Source organism: Parasteatoda tepidariorum, chromosome 4, assembly GCF_982258835.1.
Source record: "Parasteatoda tepidariorum strain Cologne lab strain chromosome 4, Ptep-v5.0, whole genome shotgun sequence".
NCBI classification, from domain to species: domain Eukaryota; kingdom Metazoa; phylum Arthropoda; class Arachnida; order Araneae; family Theridiidae; genus Parasteatoda; species Parasteatoda tepidariorum.
The window spans coordinates 22,732,157-22,754,667 of NC_141758.1; the positions used below are offsets into that span (position 1 = coordinate 22,732,157).

The 22,511-nt window shown below is 29.1% G+C and overlaps 1 protein-coding gene across 2 annotated transcripts; it reads right to left on the minus strand.

Annotated features, from left to right (window-relative positions):
• Positions 1-1,067: 1,067 nt before the first annotated feature.
• Positions 1,068-12,285, minus strand: ECSIT (evolutionarily conserved signaling intermediate in Toll pathway, mitochondrial). Of its 2 annotated transcripts, none has more exons than XM_021145236.4 (6): positions 12,056-12,285; positions 11,101-11,226; positions 8,869-9,395; positions 5,218-5,441; positions 1,768-1,975; positions 1,068-1,448 (listed from the first exon to the last, which is right to left on the minus strand). In XM_021145236.4, exons 3-6 carry the CDS (start codon positions 9,383-9,385, stop codon positions 1,153-1,155), a joined length of 1,245 nt encoding a protein of 414 aa, XP_021000895.3. In that variant the 5' UTR covers positions 9,386-9,395; positions 11,101-11,226; positions 12,056-12,285; the 3' UTR covers positions 1,068-1,152. The 2 variants fall into 2 exon arrangements, with proteins under 2 accessions (XP_021000895.3, XP_071038133.2); XM_071182032.2 differs by having other exon boundaries at positions 12,063-12,232.
• Between the last annotated feature and the right edge of the window lie 10,226 nt (positions 12,286-22,511).

Consider the following 22,511-nt stretch of genomic DNA (forward strand, 5'->3'; position numbering starts at 1 on the left):
ATGATATAACTTGCCAAAACAAACAACTTCCACAGTTATGGATAGGAAAGCAAAGAACGAGCAGCAAATGAAAATGGAGGATAAAACAAAGATGAACAGTAAAGAAAAAAGATTTGTTACTGAAAATTGGAGAAAATGAGTGCTTGCCGACATGAGCTTTTTCAATGTCGACCTCGTTTTGGTGAAACCTTTCAAATCAGTTGACATGATAGCCCTGAAGTTCGAATCTGCACATTTGGTTTCAGATTGAGGTTTAGAACACTTGCCTGAAGGTTTGGTGTTCAGAAATTTAAAAAAAAACTTGTTTTACCCAACTTTGCAATTTCACAAAGGACATATTAAATTTGCAGCTAAATTGCAAATAAAAATGTATTCATATAAAAAGTTATAAACATAATAAAGAACAAATTCTTTCAATTTTAAAGATTGATAAATTTGAATAAGCTCTCAATCAATTTCAGGTCGCTTCTTCGAAAGTTACTTATCGATTTTCAACAGGATTTTTAATATTTCAATATGATCAATATAATATTATTACAACACGCAAATTTTGAATCTGAATTATCACTTCTTGAAGAGCTTGAAACAAAAAAAGATCGTGACTTTCAAAACCCTTTTTTAAATTCGTGACTTTCCCGATCAGTAATCACACTGAATGGTTTAGCTAGCAGTTAAAAATATTATTTTCATTCATTATTCTTTGGGAACTCGGTAATATCCTCATTGTTACAAAAGCATATTTTTAATAATTATTCTTCAATAAAAATGTGCTGATAGTATTTGTCAAACGTAACAGAATGTGTTAGTCTATTGAGATTTCGTTTTTAATTGAAAACAGTAAGTGATAGTATATTTTTCAGTAAAATTATAATGGAGTACTGGAGAATTATTTTGAAATGGATATTACGAAATGGATATTTTGAAATGGAGAATACAGAATTTATTTTGTTCACTGAGATGATAGTGGAGAATTGAAGACATGTATAATTCACCTTGTTTAATAAGATTTTAATGGAGAATTAAATTAAGAAATGTAGAACTTAGAAAAAAAATCATACTAACATATCTGTGATTGATAAATTATTTAATGTCATATTTTAATTCTATTTAAAAAAAAAATCTAAAATTTAAAAGTTTAACAGGAAGTATTTTTTATGACTTAGCATCTTCTTCAACTGGCTTAGCTTCTTCTCCAATTTTTTCTGCATTCACAGAAACCAGTGTTGTGGGTGAGGATTTTATCTTGAAAAGAACAGGAATATTGTCCAACTTAGGATTTGACTTTTGCAAAAAACGAATCCAAGATAAAAGGGAGTCTTTACTGGATGTCCCTGTACAGCACATTGCCATAATAATGCCGTCTTCTTGTTCATGTACAGAAGAGGGAGCTAAAACCAATTCTTTAGGCTTAGGTTCGCCAAACATAAATAAAGACAAATTTGTAACATCTGAAAAAGAAAAACTCCGTCAAAATTATTTAAAAAATATTATTTTTACTTAAAATATATCACAAGGCGTCTCTAAAGTAGCCAAAAATTTAGAAAAAAATATACAGAATTTTACGTACATCATTAGTTACCCCCTTTTTTTAATGAATTATTTTAAATACAGTCAAAACATGCATCCTTATACAAAAATAAATTTTCATCATTAATATATTATATATATAATTAATAAATTTCAGTAAAAAAATTTTTTTTCTTATAAAAAAAATAATAGTGATGTTTCCACAATGCACACAATATTGAAGCAGAAAATAAGGCATACCATCATCATCAACTTCTAAATCTGGATAGAATTTGGGATCGGCACGCAAGACAAAGTAGGACATTGATAATCTTTTCAACCAAACCAATGACGGGCCTTCAATAAAAAGAGCTTTTTCTACAGGATGTTGCTGAATTAGTTTCTGTTGTACAGGACTTTGAGCACTCATAATCCATGTTTTATCATTGGATTCTTCTATCTCCTTAGCCTAATAAATAAATCACAACTTTAAAATAAGAAATGCATATTTTGGTTTAGGTAGAAAAAAAATTGAATTTCATTTTCAAATCTCATAGGTAATAAAATAAAAACATTGAATGTTAATGGTGATAAAATGAAATAGAATGCATTTTTTTTTCTTCCAACAGCAGGCATTGTACTTCACATTCTTCGCCTCAGAAGATGACAGAACTGTTGTTCATTTAATGTTACTATGACCACCTATGACCCTAAGCCATCCATACCACACAGCCAAAAATTCGTTCATAGAGTGGGCCACATTCACACATCAGAGGACAACACACAAACATCATGCACTGAGAGGGATTCAAACAGGCAACCATTGGTTTTTGCAGTCAAGCAGACTGACCGCATGGCCACCTGGCTGGCAAAATGTTTTTCTTTTTTTTTAAAATTTCTAGCAGCAGTCCTTGATGTGTCTCATTTGCCGGAGTGTAAAAACACTCCGCACAGACCCATAAGGAATAAGAACAATTAAAAAAAATTTTAAAACATTAAAATATTCAGAATATAAAAATAATTAGAGCAAAGAAACATTAAATAGAATATCAACAATAGAAATATCAAGAGAAAATCAGTCAGTTAGCAGTGCCTGCCACTGTTCCCTAGCATTCCAGTATCTGTCATAGATGTTGCTAGTAACTGCGGGTTAGATCCCGAGATGCTCAGCATTCATTGGGGAGTCCTCCCTGCACAAGACACAATTTGAAAATTGTGAAATTGGGAAAGATCATAAGTCTATGGAGGTGAGCATCAAGGCAGTTGTGTCAGGTTTGGCTGGCAGAATGTAAATATAGGGTGACAAGGAATGACATTTTACAGAAGAACTACATTATCCATTTATGTGAACAGAATTTTTTTTACTTAATAAATACAAGTTATTCATTGAAACAGCACAAATTTATTCTTATAAAAGCAGAGTTAGTTAACTTGGTTCCTACTCCCCACAAGTCAGTGCTCCTGTTTTCATGCTTTTATTCAGATTTTTTTGATTGATACTGAACTTAACTTTCAATTTAACTATTTAAACAAAAACAATGAAATAAGAAATGTCTTTAGCATTAATTAAAAAAATATTTATAACATTATTTATTTAACGTAACCTTACCATAAAACCAGAATGAGAGGCTAGATTATGTTTACTACCATTTCTGAAACTTTCCCATAATTGGTTAATGAGCTCTCATCTTAAGAAATCCTCTTATTTATTTTCTCATGTCATAGCAAAAGCACACAAAACAGTTTCTGTCACTCTGTTCTGTCTTAATTCTTTTATTTTCTACTCTCCTTTGTTTGTGGATAGCTTTTAATATGGGCTACTGCTAATTTATTTTTATCTTTAAAATTTTTTGTAGGATATATAAAATGAAATGGTAGATGACAAAATCTTCACTAAAGTGACAACAATGCGAAAGCTCATAAATGCTAAAGCGTTAAACTTAAAGTAGCTTTTCTCCCAGATTGTACAAAGGTTACCAATTATTAAGAAAAATATTAGAAGCTCATTTACAGAAATTTGAACTAAGTTCGATTTTTCCAGCAAGAGAATGCCTTCATTTACGCTGTCAAATCTTCAAATTGGTGGTTTTTGCATAATAGGGTGCATGCATAGAATGACCTCCCCTTTCTTATGATTTCAATCCCTAAGAAAACATGAAGGGCTTACCTCAGTAAGGCTTTATATAGAAAAAAGAAGCAGTTTCAGTAAGTGGTAAAATTGATAACTGCCATCATTGAAACTCAGAATAATTATAATGCCTGAGATTGATAAATGATATGCAAGATTACATATTTTAAGTCAGATAAAAAATATGGTGGTAATAATAATAAGTGGCTTCATATTGATGGAACATCTTTTTTATTTAATCAATGTTCTTTCTTTATGCAAGTTAGTTACTCCCTGTAAATGTGTGTTTAGATAAAGACATTTATAATGCACATGTTAATTTTTTATTCAGTCTAATAATGGCGAAAAATCAAAGCGATTTTATTTAGCTGATAGACATTGTATATTGGTTAATTATTTACAGATTGTGGTGGGCAAATGTTTTTTTTAATATCAAATGTATGTAAAAACAAAAATTCTACTACCACTTTAAATAAAGGAGAAAAATCCCCAGGCTAAAAGCCAGATAAGGTGGTTAGTTTGCAGAGGCAACAAAGATTTATAGAATTTGAAGGTTTAGAGTATTATTTGCTTTAAAATACTGAAACACTGTGACAACAATTTAATAAAGTAAATTCCTCACTTTATAAATCTAAATTATAGTGGAACCAGTGGATGGCTAAATAAGATGGTGGGTGGTTAGAAAAAGTTTACTAATACAAATACAAAAGTGGGCAATGGATATAAAAAAGTTGACTATTATTAATAAAAGAAGCCTTCCGTCAATAAGAAATTTAAGTTTTGGACAAAATAAATTTTTCAAAAAGAAAGTTGCATCTGATGTATAATTTACTTACATCACATATAATATTCATCAGAATGACATTATTTGAAAAAAGCTGAGATGATTCACTGTTCCCCAATTACAATAAAATATTATATAAAAACTGGGATCCACAATCTTTTTCAAATAACAAGTCAAAGGAAAGAATATCATCTTTGTTGGCAATTTAATTATACAAACCTGTAATAGTAAAAATTTAGATTGTATTTACTCCCATGTAAAAAAAAAAGTATTATTTTAATGTATAAATTAATTTTTTTAAGCAAAAAGAGATGATGAAAATAAAAACAATAAATATATAAAAGTATTTAATTAAAATAAAACAAATAAAGGTACAAGAAATTTGTGCCGCACATTTATAGGTAAATATTAATAGGGGTGGAAAATAAAAAATTAAAGGCTTCAATAACCTTAAAAATACCACTTTTCTATAAACAAAATTTATAACTAATATAGCATCAGATTAATGTAATATTTAAAAATAGCTTTTGGAAAATTATTTTTTAAATTTCTCTTTTTGGAAATTTCTTTTTATTTCAATTGTACAAATTTGCAATAAATAACATTTTATTCCGTTTTTACTTTACTTATATTTCTGTAAAATTTTAGATATATTTTTTCAAGTTTAGGATTGGTTAGAAGCCCAGTCAAAAAGCTCAAAAGTCATATTTGGCTCCCAGACCATAAGTTGCACAATGTAACAAAAAAATTAAATTAACAAAATTAAATTTATACAATTAAATACAGAATTTATAATTACTTCATATTCTGTAATCTTTGTTCGGATATCTACAGACATTTTTTTCAGAGCTAATCTGGCAAGTTCTCGAGGATCAGCGGGCATTGGATCCGGCATCAAATATGGATTAATATTTTTAAGTTTAGGCATCCAGTACATCATGCGAACTAATTTTTTGTAAACATGTGAGCTTTTTCCAAACACATTCTTAACGATCTCAACCATTTCTCTGTCTGGGCAAACACCTACATTTAAAATAAATAAAAAAATTTTAATAGAAGTATAGAAAATTCATTAAAAAATAGATATGGGTCCGTTCAAAAAGTACGTACATCCCGAAGGGGGGGGGGAGGGGATTTGCTATTATGTACGGTTTTGTACGATGGGGAGGGGGGGAGGTATTATACAAAGTACGTACTTTATAAACATACACCAAATTTAAATTTGACTTTATCCTACACCCTCTTTAAGTAAATATTTAATTTTATTTAAAACATAATTATTTTAATTTTTATGAAAAAGGGGGGTAGACTAATAAAATGTACGTACTCTAAGGGGGGGGGGAGTAAGACCTTATGTACGGTAATGTACGAAGGGGGGGGAGGGGTTTAAAATTTCTCCATTTTTGTGTACGTACTTTTTGAACGGCCCCTATTACAGAAATAAAAAGTTAACCTTAAATGAAAGTCAAAATTACCAAATAAAATATGGTTTAGCTTTTTTTTAAAAAAAAGACAGTAAACTTTATCCTGACAGGATAAATTAATTAATGTAAATGATTATAGAATAAATGATTTAATTAGACAGCAATAAAATATGATAAACTTTTCTTCTCTATCCTTATATTTACAATTAATTGCAATAAATGCACATATTTGACATACATTAATCCACAAATTAATATATGCATTTAGATTCCTTGTCATAAAGAAACTATAAAAAATATATACATTTGGGAACACATTTATACAACAATAAATTTATAAAACAAATCACAATTGGAGAATATGATTGGAAAAAACATCAAAAACCTTATGGTTGATAGTTAATATTTTATATTGTTACTAATTACTTCTTAGGTAGTCTTTTTCGTGTGCATTGCATAGAAAAAGAGTGTTACATTATATTTCAAAACCCTTGAAACGGTCTTATTAATTAATGAAGAAAAAGGAGTGCAAGTTCTAGAAAAAAAATATTAACTCCCCGCAAATGGAATAAAATCTAAACAAGCATTTTTTAAAAATTTTGATTAAATTTTAAGTATACATAATGTTCATATTATACTATATTTATTTGCAATAAAAATTAAAACAAATAACCCTTCCAATAAAAATGTAATTAAACTTTTTAAATAAATATAAATAAAAAAAGTAAACAAAAACTTTCATGGCTAAAAATATTTGCTTTCTACTCAAAAAAAAAAAAAAAAAAAATAAATAAATAAATAATTAATTTAAAACAGATTTAAAATAAATTTTCTAACAATAGATATAAACTAAATTAGCAAACTAAGTCTAAAAAGCCCTCATTTATCAACAAAAAAATAATTATATTTCATATTAATAATCATAAAAAAAAAAAAATATATTAGTTAAAAAAGCAAGCCAAATGAACTAATCTATTACAAACTACAACTTAAAAAATTTAGTATCAATTGAAAAAGTTCGGAAATACCAATATATAATTATGTTGACGATGATGTATAATATGAATATAATCACTAGAACTTTTACTTTTAAACAGGTTCAAGTTTTAAAACTATAGTAATAAAGTAAGTCAGAGAAAAAGCAAAAATTACTGTAAGTGGGCATAAAAATAATTATAATTAGTTGAATTATGCATAAAATTTAAATAGTAAATCAATTTAAATTGATAAATTTGTATATCTATCAAGATTTATAAACTTATTTTAAGAGATTTTAAATTTACAGTTACATATGGATTAGTTATGACTCAATCGATGAGAAATGTTCAAAATAAAGTTAATCTACTTAAAACTGCTATTTTATTCTTCTAATACATTAAATAACATTTTTAATCAATCATTTATCAAAGCATATAATATTTAAAAAGCATTTTCAATAGTGTGCAATATCAACAAAACTAGAAATTTTTTTCTTAGCTGTAAAATATTTTTGAGTTCTCAGCTTCTCTTTACTGGAATATTATCACAATTTTTTGTTTTTATATTAAAGTCAAGAAATAATATATTAATATCTCTGACATAAAATAATTTTTGATCAAGTGAGTAATATAAAATCGCTAAGAAATGAGAAAACTGTTCGACCATTAAAAAGATTTTGAAAACAAATTATAGAAACAATCTAGGCCATAAAAAATTAAGATACTAAGGCAAAAACATGAGATAGGTTTTGGAACACCTTTTAACTTAATGTAATTAATTTCGAAGTTACATTTTTTATTATCTATAGCAAAATATAAGAAAATTTAAATTCCAAGTTAATTACACTTAGTATGACTGAAAAAATGATTAGATGAGTTAGAATTTCAACTATTTAAAGGAGCAACATCAAGTATACACAACAACAAAAAAGCTTTTTATGGAAAAAATATAACAAATAAGCAATACAAGCACAATTAGGCATGGTTCATACTGAATTTCTGAAAGAAAAAAAATTCCATGAGTATTCCACAAGCATAATAATACACTCAGCACAATTTATAAATTAAGAAAACATTAGATTTGTAATTGGTAGACAAATAATAAAAAGAAAATTTAAATTGAATATGCAACAAAATCCCGAACTCTCCAACTATTACATTTTTATTTACATTATTCAATATCATGTTATATCCCACTTATACACATACAAATTGAACTTTTAAGCTTAAATACTTCCCCTAAACTTATAAAAAATTTTTTTAACAAAAATATCTCATAATTTAAAAGTTAAAAAACATGAAAAATTAAAGTATGCTATCTTTAGTTCAAAAAGTATCAATCAATCTTCATTAAAATCATAATTGTATTGTAAAAAGTTTTCAAACATTAAAAGAAATAGATTTTAACAAGTTACAATAAAAGCTTCCAGATTGTTGTGATTCATTGTTTTTTAAAATGCAGTTGTTAATAACTAGATGAATTTATAGCATTTCTTGTAAGGGAACTGAGGATTGAGTTTAGTACAAGAATGTAATTTCTTCAACTTATCAATAAAAAAGTGCAATATGACACAATAAAAAATATTAGTGAAACGAAACATCACAATTTATCGAAATATTGCGATGTTAGAGTGGCGATACATAGTGATGCCAAAATCTTAACATCGGCCAGTGCTAATATATAGATTTTATATATATAGATTTTCTCTATATTTTTAACTTATTTTATGATTTTTCATATTCTTGCAGCTTATGCACAGTAAATAAAACTTTTTAATTTTCAATTTTCTCTCTTATCTTTTTGTGTTTATTGTGCTATATGTATTCTTAAAAAAAAAGGCTCGTAATTTTAATTTTTCCAGGTAGTTATAGTTTTGTGTTGGTTTTTAGAAAAAGTATTCCTATTTTCTAAATCTTTTTAGCTTATTTTAATTACCCTGTATTTTCCAGCTTCTCAGTTAGGCATAATAAATCCCATATAAATCAACATAAAAAACAGGAAGATTTCATGTGAAAATTTCAATAAAATAAAAAAAATATTTAAATTACCATAATATTCCATTTGATCTAAAAGAACAATGGCACAATCTTGTTGTCTTGGATAATGAAAGAACTCAGCTTGAATAAGATTTCTTGGAAGCATTTTTCCTTTTGGAAACACATCCATCAATTTTTTGTATGATTCTAGATCAAAATTAACTCCGTAAACTTCCATGCATTTCAAGGCAGCGTAAATAAATTCAACATGGCCTCTTCTAAGTTTATCAGGAGTATCGAAGGTTTTCATGACTTTTAAGAACGTTTCTTTATCTTTTGATTTAATTTCTCTAAAATAATGTTCTCTAGAGGCCAAATCTTTTTGGGATACTTCCATTTCATGTTTTTTACAATGCACTTTTGCAGATGTGTGTAATGATGGAACTTGAAGAAATTTTGTCTTATTTAGTAAACTAACACATTGAGGTGATGATAAATGTGTCTTTCCAATATTGTACACTTCTTGAAAAAAGTAATGAGATATATTCATCAATCTTGGTTGCAGAAAAGAATGTCGTAGCATCTTCATTTAAACAATACTGAAAAGAAATTAATATTTATATAAATATAAAAATAATTACATTTTTTCCCTTAAAGATTATGATGTAGATTTAGTTTTAAATTACAGTATTGGTACTCTAAGCAACATAAGAAGTGTATTAAAAATCCTTTTTAAGATATAATATAATTCATTCAAATTTATAAGCATTTGAAACTACATTGAAAACATCAACATTTAAAAATATGACGAAAATGGGAATCAGAACAAAAGCATAAAAAAAAACATATTTAATATATATTATATAATATTAATAAAAATTTAAGTAAATGAAGAAGGATAGAATTAAGTCTTCATTAGTAGCATATCTGCAAAACACAAAAGTATTTTAGCTAAGAAAGTAATTACATTAACTAATTAATTACATTAAAAAACTAAATGGCAAATAATTTAAGACTTTATATTTTGCAGTAGGTAGCATTTGAATTAGATAATAGTAAAATGCTTCCAAAAAATATTGTGAAAAGAAAAAAAAAATATTTAGAGAAACTTGCTTTAAGACAAAGGTTGTACCTATAATTTAGTATACAACCTTTTTTCAACCTTCAATGAATATTATTGTATTCATTGAAAATTGACAATAATTTTAATAATAATGGCTTCTAAAATGAATTATGTACTATAAACTGAATGAAATTTTAAGAGAAATTTATGATATTGAAGAAAAAGTATATGATAATGAAGTAAAGATATATGATAATGAAGAAAAAGTTAATTAGAATGAAGAAAAAGAATTGATTACTTGAGGCGATTTGAGATCTATTTAGATATAATAATGTAAGTTATACTTAGAATCTGCCTCATACAGAAATTACGATACTAAATTATTATATTTAATCTGGGATGCAGAATATGTCTGATTGCAAGAAAAAGGTAATGGTGAAATCCAGGCATCCTTAGGGAAATTTTTTGGTCTAAAATGCTAAAAAAAACTTTAATTCCTTATGTCATACTAATTTTCTAAAAAAAAAAAAGGAAATATTTTCTGCTATGTTAAATATAACACAAATAACTTCGTGTCAGTTTAAAATTTCAAGTTTATAAGTTGGACTTTAAACTTAATTTCATAAATTATTACAATTTCAATAATGGATGTTTTGATCTCTCTGTTATTTTTAACACATTTGCTAGTTCATTTAAGAATTGCGCGGATTCAAGTTAAATAATGAGGAAAATGCTAATAAAATACAGATTTAACTTCCTATGAATATTTTGAAAAAATAACGTAAAAAAAAAAGACTTAAAATTTTGGCAGAAATTTCGAACCAAAAAATTTTTGTGCTTGGGAAATGTTAAAGTATTAGGCTCTAAGAATTTCCTGCACTCTTGTATTTAATATATTTCTGTACAATGCAGAATGGAAAAAAATAAAGAAAATAAACTTCCCCGTAAGGGGAAAAATTATTATTATTTTTTTAACCACTTCAAACTAAAAAATTTTTTCGAATTCTCGACCCAAAAAAACATTTTTTTTCATTGCTGAAAATTAATATATGTTCCATCCTAAATATGAAAAAGCAAAAAAATTTTTGTCAGCAGGCAGTTTCTTGCTTGATTTATTAGTAGTAAAATATGCTATGTGATGCAAGTTAAATCATTTGAAATAAATAAAGGAGCTAACTTAAAAGAAAAATTTAGAATCTAGAAGAGTCTAGAATTTAGAAGAAAATCTTTAAAGTACTTACATGATGGAAAGGAAATGAAAATGTGTTGAGCCAGATGGAACACACAAACTTATTTATAAGAATCAATAAGTTAAGATATCTGACTCACTGAATCTTTTCCAAGCTGCTTCCTTATTTTTGGTAAACCTGCAAAATTGGTAGGATGAAGGCATTAATACAGAAAGTAAGAAAATAATTGATCACAATAAAATTTTTTCATTATTACCGACATTTAATAATTATTTTAATAATAGTATTAAACACAAATCATTATCTTCATCATTTTGCCACAAAAAGCTCATTTTCTCCAACTTGAGCAAATTATTGCCTTGACACTACTTACAATTCGAAAAGTTCCGTTGCGGCGGCGCAATGCCTTCTTAAGGTTTAAATGAAAAGTTAAACAACTACTGCAGAAACGGCTAACATATTTAGTTATTAAAGAATTTGAAAAAAGTAAATTCTCTCTATTTATCGTAGACAAATGTGGCAGATCACTGCATTATTTCCACTTTAAAACTTCGTTGCACGCAGTATTTGGATTCACTTTATTTGGTCATTTACCTACATAGGATAGATCCAGTCTCTGGCTCAGCGTCACATAAAGAACAGCACACAGCATGGAATTGCGATGAGAATTGTCCAAAACTTGTTTAACTCAATAGAAGATAATTGTGTCAGATGATGGATTACCCCCATTACCTCCACTATAATTTAACAATTTATGATATTCTGACATGAAAAACAAAGGGCAAGAATAATTGATGTCAGAAAAAAAAAACTGACACATTTTTATATTTACTGGAATCCTCCGCAACTTATTTTACAAGAAACATTTATAATACAGAAACAAATACAAGAAACACATTATAAATATTTCAAAGTTTTCAGCAAATAAATATAAGCAAAGATTATCTAAAGTACATGGTTGAACAATGTAGCAAGTTCATGCATGCATTCAACTTTTTATTTATACCTCTTACATAACTTTTTGTTGTTTCTATTTAAGCAGAAATATGGATCATTGTATAGGATATTTATTCATAAAAATATATCTAAGCAAATCCTTAGACTATTTATTTAATACTTTATAGTATAGTTTCTCAAGTTCTTGAGCGAAAAGGAGGCTTTAGTTTATTTACATTTTGAAAGTAGGTAAGGGCAAATTTCTGCTTCAATTTAGAATCACGCATAACAACACAGTATTAAGTTCAATTGGATGACACAGTTAACACCTAAATTATTCGGGTCTCTATCTTTTAAGGAATTGGTAACTAATTTTAAACCATAGTTTCTACTACAGAATGGCAACAAGGAGATGATAACGTCGGATCAATGGGCTTTTCGCACTGTGATTGGCTGTTGACTATCACTCATGGTTGCAAGAATTTGGGAAGTTATCGCGTTTATTGTGAATTAAAATAAAAATTTCAATAATTTTGTGCACGCCTGTCTGTGTTCTCGCGTAATCTCGTACTTGGTGTGATGAAACAATTGGTTCATTGATGGATTGTGTTTACATTTATTTCGTAAGCAGCCACTGGAAAAGAGGAGATTTGTGTTTAAGAAAGAAATTAGGCGAAAATGTTTTCGAATTTTTCGATATTTATAAATGTAACAATAAAAATGAATGTTTTCTTTGCTATGTTTATTATTTGTTTTTAAATAAAATATGTCATTTTGATATTAAGAGTATGTTAACGGGTGTTCTTAAATACTTTTAAATTAAGTATTCTCTTTTAAAAGCTTAGCTGCAATATTTATATAATTTTCTTACATTCTGTTGTAAGGAAAAGAAAATTCGGATCTAAATTAAAAGAATAATTATGCCATGTAATGTCTAATCATCCTATGCATATTTCCTAACATTTGTACTTAATTATTAAGCATTGTAATTGTAACATAAAAAATAATTCTGCAGTAAAGTTCAAATTGATGTTTAAGTGTTTATATTATATTATGTTTATTCGATACTAAAAGTGTTTCTACTTATAACATTTTATAAATGAATTTGTAACGAGCAGTTTTAATAAAATAAAATTATGGCTAGTTAATAAAACTATGGCAAGAGTTAAAAATTATTGATAAAATTTTTCTGTGGTTATCAATTATTCTATATTTATTTGGAAGTAATGAAAAGTAATAATATATTTGTGAATCTAATATATTTGTGAATCTAAGCACATCATGATAAATAATAATATTGAAATGATAAAAATTCTGTGGAAATAACAATAATATTGGAAATGAAAAAAATTCATGTTACATGAAATTTATTTTCGAATAGTTGACTACTTACTTTTATGATGATAGATTAGATTTTTGATTACATATTTACTGCTGTGTATTAAGAGTTAGGTCAAATGTGCATCAATTGGCTAGTATAAAAATGTTGCTTTTTTTAAACTTACCACTGCCTTATTAGAAAAACAATTTTGTAACAATCAAATAATAAATATATAAAAATCTATATTTGAAGCATATAAGAGTGAAAATTTTTATTTTTTGATTTAGAAACTATCAATCAAAAAGATCCTTTAAAGTTTGAATTATATTTATATAATAAGTAGAAGGAAATATTAGCAAAGGAAAAATTTCATAATGAGTCATTCCACAACAGATCAATCACTTTTGAACTGACCCCCCTACTATTTTAATGAAATTTGGTGGAACATGCACACATGATAAAGTAAACAATTCGAACAGTTTCTAATTTGAAATTTGTCCAAGTTATAAACACTTGAAAAAATAAAATTTTCATTGAAAAAAACACTAACTTGCATGCATATAAATAACTGCAACTTTTTTTTTTTTTACTTAAAAAAAGTTACTTTAAGAACTTTACTTTATAAGTTACTTTTTTTTTACTTTAGAAGAAAGTAAATGGTGTTTAAGAAAAGATTTGAAACACCATTGCAATAGACCTTTCATTTGATACCTTATATGACTTTCTGAGGCTAGGTCAACTTTCAAAGCAACCTGATTAGGCCTTTGACCTGTGATATGTGATCTCAAAGAATTATGAAAGAAATATTTTTTATTGACTGCAACATTCTTCTACACCTTTCAAATTTGTAGCATAGAAATTTAAAAAAAAAAAAAAAACATTAATTATTGCAAACCAAAATTTTTATTAATTGAAAGTGGTATGCTGTACAACTTTTTTCCCCTTTAAGATATTTCATACAATATACGTAGAAAACTGAGTAAAAAGCCTAAAATTCTTAAACCGATATATAAATCAATGATCATTCATATCAAAAGTAATATTTATCCCATACTTTTGGCTCCTAAAATGTATCGAAAATAACATTTTTATTTTTAGCAAGTGTATTATATTTTTCTTATTAAAAGATGGTTTGCCTTTTGATATGTAAAATAGTTACAAGATATGAATAACATTTATTTCATAGAAAATAATTTATAAAATTAAAATTATGATTATTAACTCTGTTACAATATGTTATGAACAGAATTAGTAATTTTTTAAACATATAAGCATTATGAAATTTTATGAAATAGTTAGGAATGATGTAGTGCTATTTTTTTGTTAATTATTTTTATCTCATCAGACGGTATGAAAAAGTCTTAACCTGTTGGTGTTAGTACTTCAACCTTCTAAATGATCCGTGATTTATTTACTTTCAATATCAAAGGCTTCCATGGGCACGAGTATGACAGTAAGGGTCCATGAGGCTGTAGAAAACGTATCTTAACTTCTTCGTAGTTTATATTTACATCTAAAATACATCGTATCCACCATTGACTGTACTGCAAAATAACAACATACCCTCTAATATCTTCTAAGAGCAGTTCTAAAGGATGTAACACCACTGACTGGATCTTACTTTCAGATGAATTTGAATACATTTTCGTTTTAATTGATGTGTGGCTTTCGTGTCTATTTTAATTGATTTTTTTGTGTACCGGAGATTGTGTGGCTTTTCTAAAAAGTGTCTCTATTTCTCACAATCATAATATGATTTTATAAAACACAAAATTTGTTTATTGATGACAATATTAAAAAGTGTAAATAATTTACTCTAATTTTTATTTCATTAAAGTTTTTTTTTTTTAATTTTTTTATAGGATTGTTTTGTGTTGGATGAATATCAAATTTAAATTGGTCTAAATGTTGCTAGCATATATATATTTTTTTTTTCTGAAAAAGTTATGTATGAATGCTGAACCATGAAGGAAGAAATTTTTTTTACAGTACAACTATCGTTTTATGTTAAAAGGCCATTTATTTTTTATTCTTTGTTTAGAAACATAAAGAGACCAAAGAACATCTTAAGGGATTGTGGATCTCATTTCAAATCAGCTTAAGTAAATAGAATTAAATTGTTTGTTATTATTTGAATTAACAGTATTTGTTTATGCTTACATGGTTACTGCTACTTTATAGCCTAAAATAATAATTTTTTGTTTTGTAATCAAATGGAGAAGTGTATTATTTCTTCTTAGTCTAAATCAACTACAGTTTAAATGGTCATAAAAAGTATATTAAATTCTTAATTTATTTACCATTTGTATCAATGTTAATGTACTCAAAGTTTGGTTTGAAATAAAACCTAATATAAAAAAGAAGCTGCTTTTTTACATAGTCTTAAAAAAAGGCTACAAGTAAAGTAAAGTTTCATTTTTTTCATAACAGGTTACACATATATAATTATTTTTTGTCATTTTTTTATCATGGCTAAAATAAATTTTTATACATTTAATACAGAAAATGAGATTTGTTAAATATTTAGTTAATTTTTTACGCATAAAAAAAAATATATATATATAATTTTTATTTTATCTGCATGTATAGAATTGGCATTTTATTTATAATCTGCACTATGGCTCTTTCTCATACTGTTTAGCAGTTTTGGAATTTTGACATTTTTTTCAAAAAATTATTGAATATAGCTTTTTTTATTTTATTTATTTTTGTCGTTTCTTAGATGACCCTTTGACTATTCTTGGGCTGCAACCCGCAAACAGTAAGCCTATACTTATCCCCATGATTCATGCATAGAATGAAAAGGCATTACCCCATTAATTTAACAGTACTTTTTATTATTTATTTTTAATTATTCATTTTTAAAATCGCTGTTTGAACTCTAATGCACCATTGAAAAAGATTTTCCTTAGAGCATGAGTGGTGAGTTTTCATTGCTTATTAATAAGGAAAATAGTGAGGTTAACTGGTAATCAATAAATTATGTTTCAATTTTGATTTGCTACATTTTATATATGAATTAATTGTATTTGAAGAGAAGTGTGCTTAGGATGGAGCTCAAACGGGGCCGACTCTTTCTAGGTGAAATTTCATTTATAGTTTAATGACAGCGTTACCAGAATCGACTATACTGTTCCAAACGTCATTGATATTAAAAACTCTAAGAAAGCTCATCAATATTTGCAACATGCCTGATAAACCTAGTATGAAACTCAAGGATAAAAGCAGCAGAATTTTATTTATTTCCTTTTTTTTTTTTTTCCAGGGTGCCTTCGACATTCTAAATGCTCCTCAATATCGTTTGAACACTAAGTTGTTCTTTTTTTCGTAAGATCTATGCAACTTTTTGCAATAGCTCATTCTAAAGAGCGGTCGAAAATATGAGCACAAATGCTATGACAATTCGCATTCCAGTTGTATCTATGAAGTTAAATTCAAGAATTTAAAAATATTTTTACATTACAGTAAAATTCATTTGTCCAAAACTAATGTTGAAGTTCCTTTAAGAATTAAATATTATTTGTATTTTATTCATTAATGATTATAAAAAGAAGTGTATTTTAAAAGGTATGAAACATTTTATATTCTTAACATCAGAAATTTTCAACATAATTTTGAAGAGACGTAGTAATTACAGGAAGTTAAAAAATTATATTTTTAAATTTTAGGTATTAGAAAAGCTATTTATCTTATTAAAATTTAAATTTGATTGTGAAAATTACCTAATTAATAATCACGTAAAATACCGTACATCATACAATTCTGTAATTACATCTAACACGTTGTAAAAGCTGCAAATTGATATTTCATAGAGGAGAAAAAATGACAACGTCATCGTATCAGTTAAATTAATTGTTAAATAGGCGGTATGAAAAATAGAAAATCAGTTTGAATGGCCGATGACACACGAACGTGTTAAGTTTTAATCGCCTTCTAAGTTTTGTTTTCTCTAGTAATCACAAGTTTTTAGCCAATCCCACCTTCATCAGTCATGATTTATTAAATTTTGATTTTTTTTCCCTTGCCTAATTATTAATTTATGACAATGTGTGTACTCGTTTTTTTACTTAAATTTCATCAAGGATTTTAAAAATATACATTATGGTTGAACTTTATGAAATGCCCTGTTTAAGTTGAAACCTTTTATTGTTTTTAAATGAAATTATTACGACAACCAGTTTCGACAACAGTGACTGGAGTAGGATGATTTGAATGCAGTCATCCAACTTCATCCAAACTCAAATATGTTATGCAGTTTAAGTAATAATATTTAAGAGCTTTAAATCTGACTCTCAAAAAAAAAAATCGGGATATTACTGAAAAATGTGATTGGAGCGCGTGATTTTTATTTTATTTCATAATCGTCGTTCAACAGCCGACCCAATTTTGGGTTTACTGTTACCAATGTTCAACAACTTCGCCTTGTAATTTTGTACCCAATCCAAAAGACCAGGGAACTCTTGGATCAAGTGTTGGGAAAAAATTTTTTATTGAAACTAACCCGCGTTTGCGTTACACGAAGAAAAAAACCACGAAATCCCATAATCCGTCTACCGTGGAGGATATTTTGCATCAGCACTGTAGTAGGTGCGAGCCGGGTGCGGAATTCGTATCGACCAGCCATTATTGGGATTCGAATCTGGTTCACCTCATTCGGAGGCGAATACTTTTTCCCTTGGTTCCATCTTCACTGAGTATTAACTCTACAGGATGTTCCAATTTTATTGATTGGTACCAATTTTATTGTTTTGTCTAAATTTAGTCATCTTCAAAATGTAAATAGCAATTCAAGCGTAATTTATGGAAATAAACGGTTTTTTTCTCTTAATCCGCAATGATTAATGAGAAGCAACCATGAGGGTTGATCAGCAACGTAAGCAAGGGGCGGAACTTTCCAGTTTTTAATTATAAAATTACAAAACTACGGAGTTGAACATTAGTGGTCGTAAACCCAAAAAATGGGTCAGCTGTTCAACGACGGTTATAAAATAAAATCTATATTTTAAATAAGGCGAGTGAAAAAGTCCACAGCCGGCCGAAGACTACCCGTATAGTAAATGGTGACTGATGCAAGTTAAATCTATCGAGTTGCAAAGTCCTCCATGTTCCTATAACAAATCAAACAAAAATTTCCTTGTCTACTGAATTTGTTCAAAATTAAAAGGTTATACAGAGTTGAACATTAGGAGTCGTAAACCTAAAATTGGATCGGCTGTTCAACGACGGTTATAAAATAAAATCTATATTTTAAATAAGGCGAGTGAAAAAGTCTTTCTCACAGTTCAAATAAGGGGGAAAATCAAAACTGTTACTCAATGCATGATTTGAAACCAAAAGTAGATTACAAGACAGGATGTGAATATTAAAGTGCAAAAGCGTTTAGTTTAGAATAGTAAATTAAGAAAATGACTTCGACAAAGGAATAACATAAAAAGATAAGTTGAAGCGTTTTATGTCACACACACATATATATATAGGGAGGGGGGAGAGACTCCCCCCACTCTATAGGTACTGCCGCGATCATAATTTTACTGCTTATAATCTTAGCTGAACTAAATTACGCCGAAGGAAAAAAAATGTAGCTTTAACTTAAACTAAACTCAGTGGCGCGACAGCCCCTAGGGGGCCAAGGCCTACTGGGCCCATCTCAGTTTTCTTGACATTGGGCTCTGGGGTGCAGGAGCAGATGTTCCAGTTAGGTGGTCAGCCGAACGCGGAACCCCCAGTGCATTTTCCCAAGCATGCTTGGTACTCATTTGTCTACCCACTAAGGAATGAAAGGCTGAGTCAACCTTGCCCGGCCTGAGGATCGAACCCAGGACCTGTGGCACGGGAGCGCGAAGCACTACCACTCAGCCACCGGGCGTCTAGCTTTAACTTACGATAATTTAAAATCTGTTCTCCTATTTATATCCAATTATGTTAGAGGCCATGTGTCCTTTTCGCTCGCACTCACTTGTTTTTTCCTATATTTTAAAAACATGAATGTAATTATAAATGGATGCAGAATTTAACAGAGTATTTATAGTTTGTCTAAGCTAAGAACTCCCCCCGCCACATGGTCTGAGACCGTCTGCTGCTATGGATACAAGAATAGCGTATTTCAGAGAAGGTAGCTAGCCGACCGGCCTGTGGAAAGGTTAGGGAACTGCCCTTGCACCAGAAAGGTTCTGGGATCGAATCCCGGGCAAGGCATGGATGTTCTTTTCTTCTCTGTACCATCTGTCCTTACTGTGGGAGCAACGTTGGCCCACCTAATATGGTGCCCTGTTAATGTCCGAATTGACGAAAAATGTTAACACAGGCGGGCATTGGGGGGGAGGGAAGGTAGCTTCTCTTCACTCTAGGGCTAACACAATAGACCGAAAAAAAGTCCTCTTACTCTCACCGAATCTTAGCCAAAATCTGTCCTAAGCAATGACCCCACACTCCTTGAAATAGTTAGACCTCGTTACCATAGTCACCGCCAAGGGTCTTGACAAATGGCTAGGCGAGTTTTTACTTTAGACAAACTATACGTTAACTAGTTCATTAAACATTTTTTTTAGAAAAAATTGCACGTTGAGACATAAAGCTTTGCCACCCCTGGACTAAACCATCCGACAGAGAGCAATGAAATTTGGCATACTAATAGTTCGTCGCACGAAGGTTACTGTTGACATTAAAACATTCTATTACAAACCGTTCGAGTGAAAAACGGATTGGAACTTTCTTGCGTCATGTCCACTTAATTGCATGTCGGATAATCGAATAACCCGCTTACACGAATGGAACGAAATCATTTTGTATGCAACTAATGTTAAATTTCCCCGTTTAAACTGACATTCTTTGTTTTTTGTCCCCGCCTAATTGCATGAAGAAGAGGTACTGAAATTTTATTTTGGAGAAATGCTTCACTAACTAAAATGAAATTTTCGTTTTTCAGTTAAGATAAGGATACAATAGGTGGGCACTTCAAAAGGGTCCTGTTCATTAGTTGGTCTAAGCAGGTGTTAGGGGTAAAATTGAAAAAAAAAAATCAAATCTTGCTGCTAGTTATACATTGAAGTGAGCGACGAGTGTTTTACATCTCATTGACTTATAGTTTGTTTACGGTAAGAACTCCCCCCGCCACTAAATCTGAGGCCGTCTGCTGCTAAGGAAACAAGAATAGCGCATTTCAGGGAGGGTAGCTTCTCTTTACTTTAGGACAGTGTTTCCCAAACTTATGACTTTTGTGTACCTTTTCTAAATTTTTCGTAACGCTGTGTACCACTAATAAAAAATGAGTGCATTTTTTACTATAAAAAAATTGCACAAAAGTTAAAAATCACAACTGGCTGTTGACACCACTAATTATTAACTGCTAACTCCGTAAATTTTCATGGCTAGCTTTGTTTTTAAATAAGTTTGTTTGAAATTTTCGTTTATTGCAAGATATTTCGCATAAGGACGCGTACCCTCGCTAAACTGTTCCCGTATCCCTGGGGGTACGCGAACCACACTTTGGGAAACTCTGCTTTAGGGCAATATGAAGAAAAAGATTCCCTTTCTCTCTCCCACCCGAGACAAAATATATCCTAAATAGTGACCCACACCCCTATTTGAAATAGCTATACCTTGTTACCATAGTCACCCCCACGGGTCCAGGCGAATAGGGGAGTTCTTACTTTAGACAAATTGTACTTACTTACACATCATTTAGAATTTTAAAAAGGCACAGAGTGATTTGTTTTGTAGTCAAGATTTGTGGTCCCCTCCTGGTGCGCTATAAGCTTCATAAGAAAAAATTTCAAAAACGTAACACATCAGTATACAGTGTGTCTTTCTCTTAAGTAAGAATAATTATTGCTTAATCCAGAGAATAACTCTGAGAATGGTTGCAAGTTCAGCGAGAAAAGGATGGATTTGAATTAATCGGGGGGGGGGGCAATGAATCTGGGAAACGATATACTTAAAAAAATTCCAAACTAAAATAGCTCATTAATTTGGAAATTCTCAAGACGAGGTTAGATAAAAAAAAATAATCTGAATATGCGTTTGAAAGGAATAATTGCGTTTGAAAGGAATACGCAATTATTCATGTAAGTCTTAATAGAAACTGAAAATCCAATTTTGATAAATTGACGAATTAAACGAGTATAAAAATAGTCTTCAATTATAGATTTTTTCGGAAGGGATCAAATAATATTTTAGTACCTATATATTATACTATTCACTAATATTGATTTATTTTTATATAACTTTAAATGACATTTATATTTTATGATACTAACACAGATACTATTAATCAAAATTGTTTATTGATCATAAAACTAAGTTTATTTAATCAAAACACTATACTTTGCATTAAATACCATTAAAAATAAAATTTCGCAGAAATTTAGGATAGAATATTGCACTATCCTTTTAATCGAATAACCCGCTCAATTGCATAGATTTCGCTGGAACTGATGATATTCTTTTAAGCGGGGTTGACTGGTTAAGCCTTAGCCGTTGTTTCCTCAAAAATCTTAAGGATAACATCATTGATACTTTATAGCTCTATTTAATAACAATAAAAAAGAGTTATTGCTTGTACTTAATTTAGTTTCTTTTTTCGCTATGTCATAATTTCAATCAACAGTTCCGCAATTGACAGATTGTTGACACGTTCTCAGCAGATCACCGAAGTCGAGCATTACTGGCCGCTGTCAGCGTGCGGGTGAAAAACTACTTGGATCAATCTGTGAAGGGACCGAGGGTGTGAGGTATTGGTCCTCGTTAAAATGTTATACGTAAGTACTTGACTTCACGCATGTCGTCGGTCTATCGAAGCGAAGGGAGCCTCACCTGTGCAGAGTTCAAAATTGTGATGGCATGTCTTCAGATGATTGTCAGGAATGTTTTCCAGACCGTTACCAATAGCCCATTGAGCAGCTTTAGTGCGACGTAAACAACAACAATGAAAAAAAAAAATTTGCGTGGTAGCACTATATCACCAAATTATCTCTAAAGTTATCTGAAATCACGTATTTAATTTGTCACGTCTGTCAAAATGTGTTTCGGTATAAGTAAATAATTTAAAAACAGCGGTAATTAAAATAAAATAAAAATTCTTTTGCAATGAAAGGCAAAATTAATGGGAAAGTGGTACTAATTTGCTTAGGAAAAACGTAGAAAATTACTTCAGTGTTATTAACCGCTGTCCCTCTTTTCTTTTTCTCTGACCTTTTAATTCCTAGTA

What these genes read in the sequence shown, in the direction of transcription:
- ECSIT (XM_021145236.4), bottom strand. Translation starts at nt 9,385, where the DNA reads ATGAAGATGCTACGACATTCTTTTCTGCAACCAAGATTGATGAATATA. An exon ending in CAAAGATTACAGAATATGAA is followed by an intron (nt 1,976 to 5,217) that starts GTAATTATAAAT and finishes TTTATTTATTAG; the next exon opens with GCTAAGGAGATAGAAGAATC. An exon ending in TTTAGAAGTTGATGATGATG is followed by an intron (nt 1,449 to 1,767) that starts GTATGCCTTATT and finishes TTTCTTTTTCAG; the next exon opens with ATGTTACAAATTTGTCTTTA.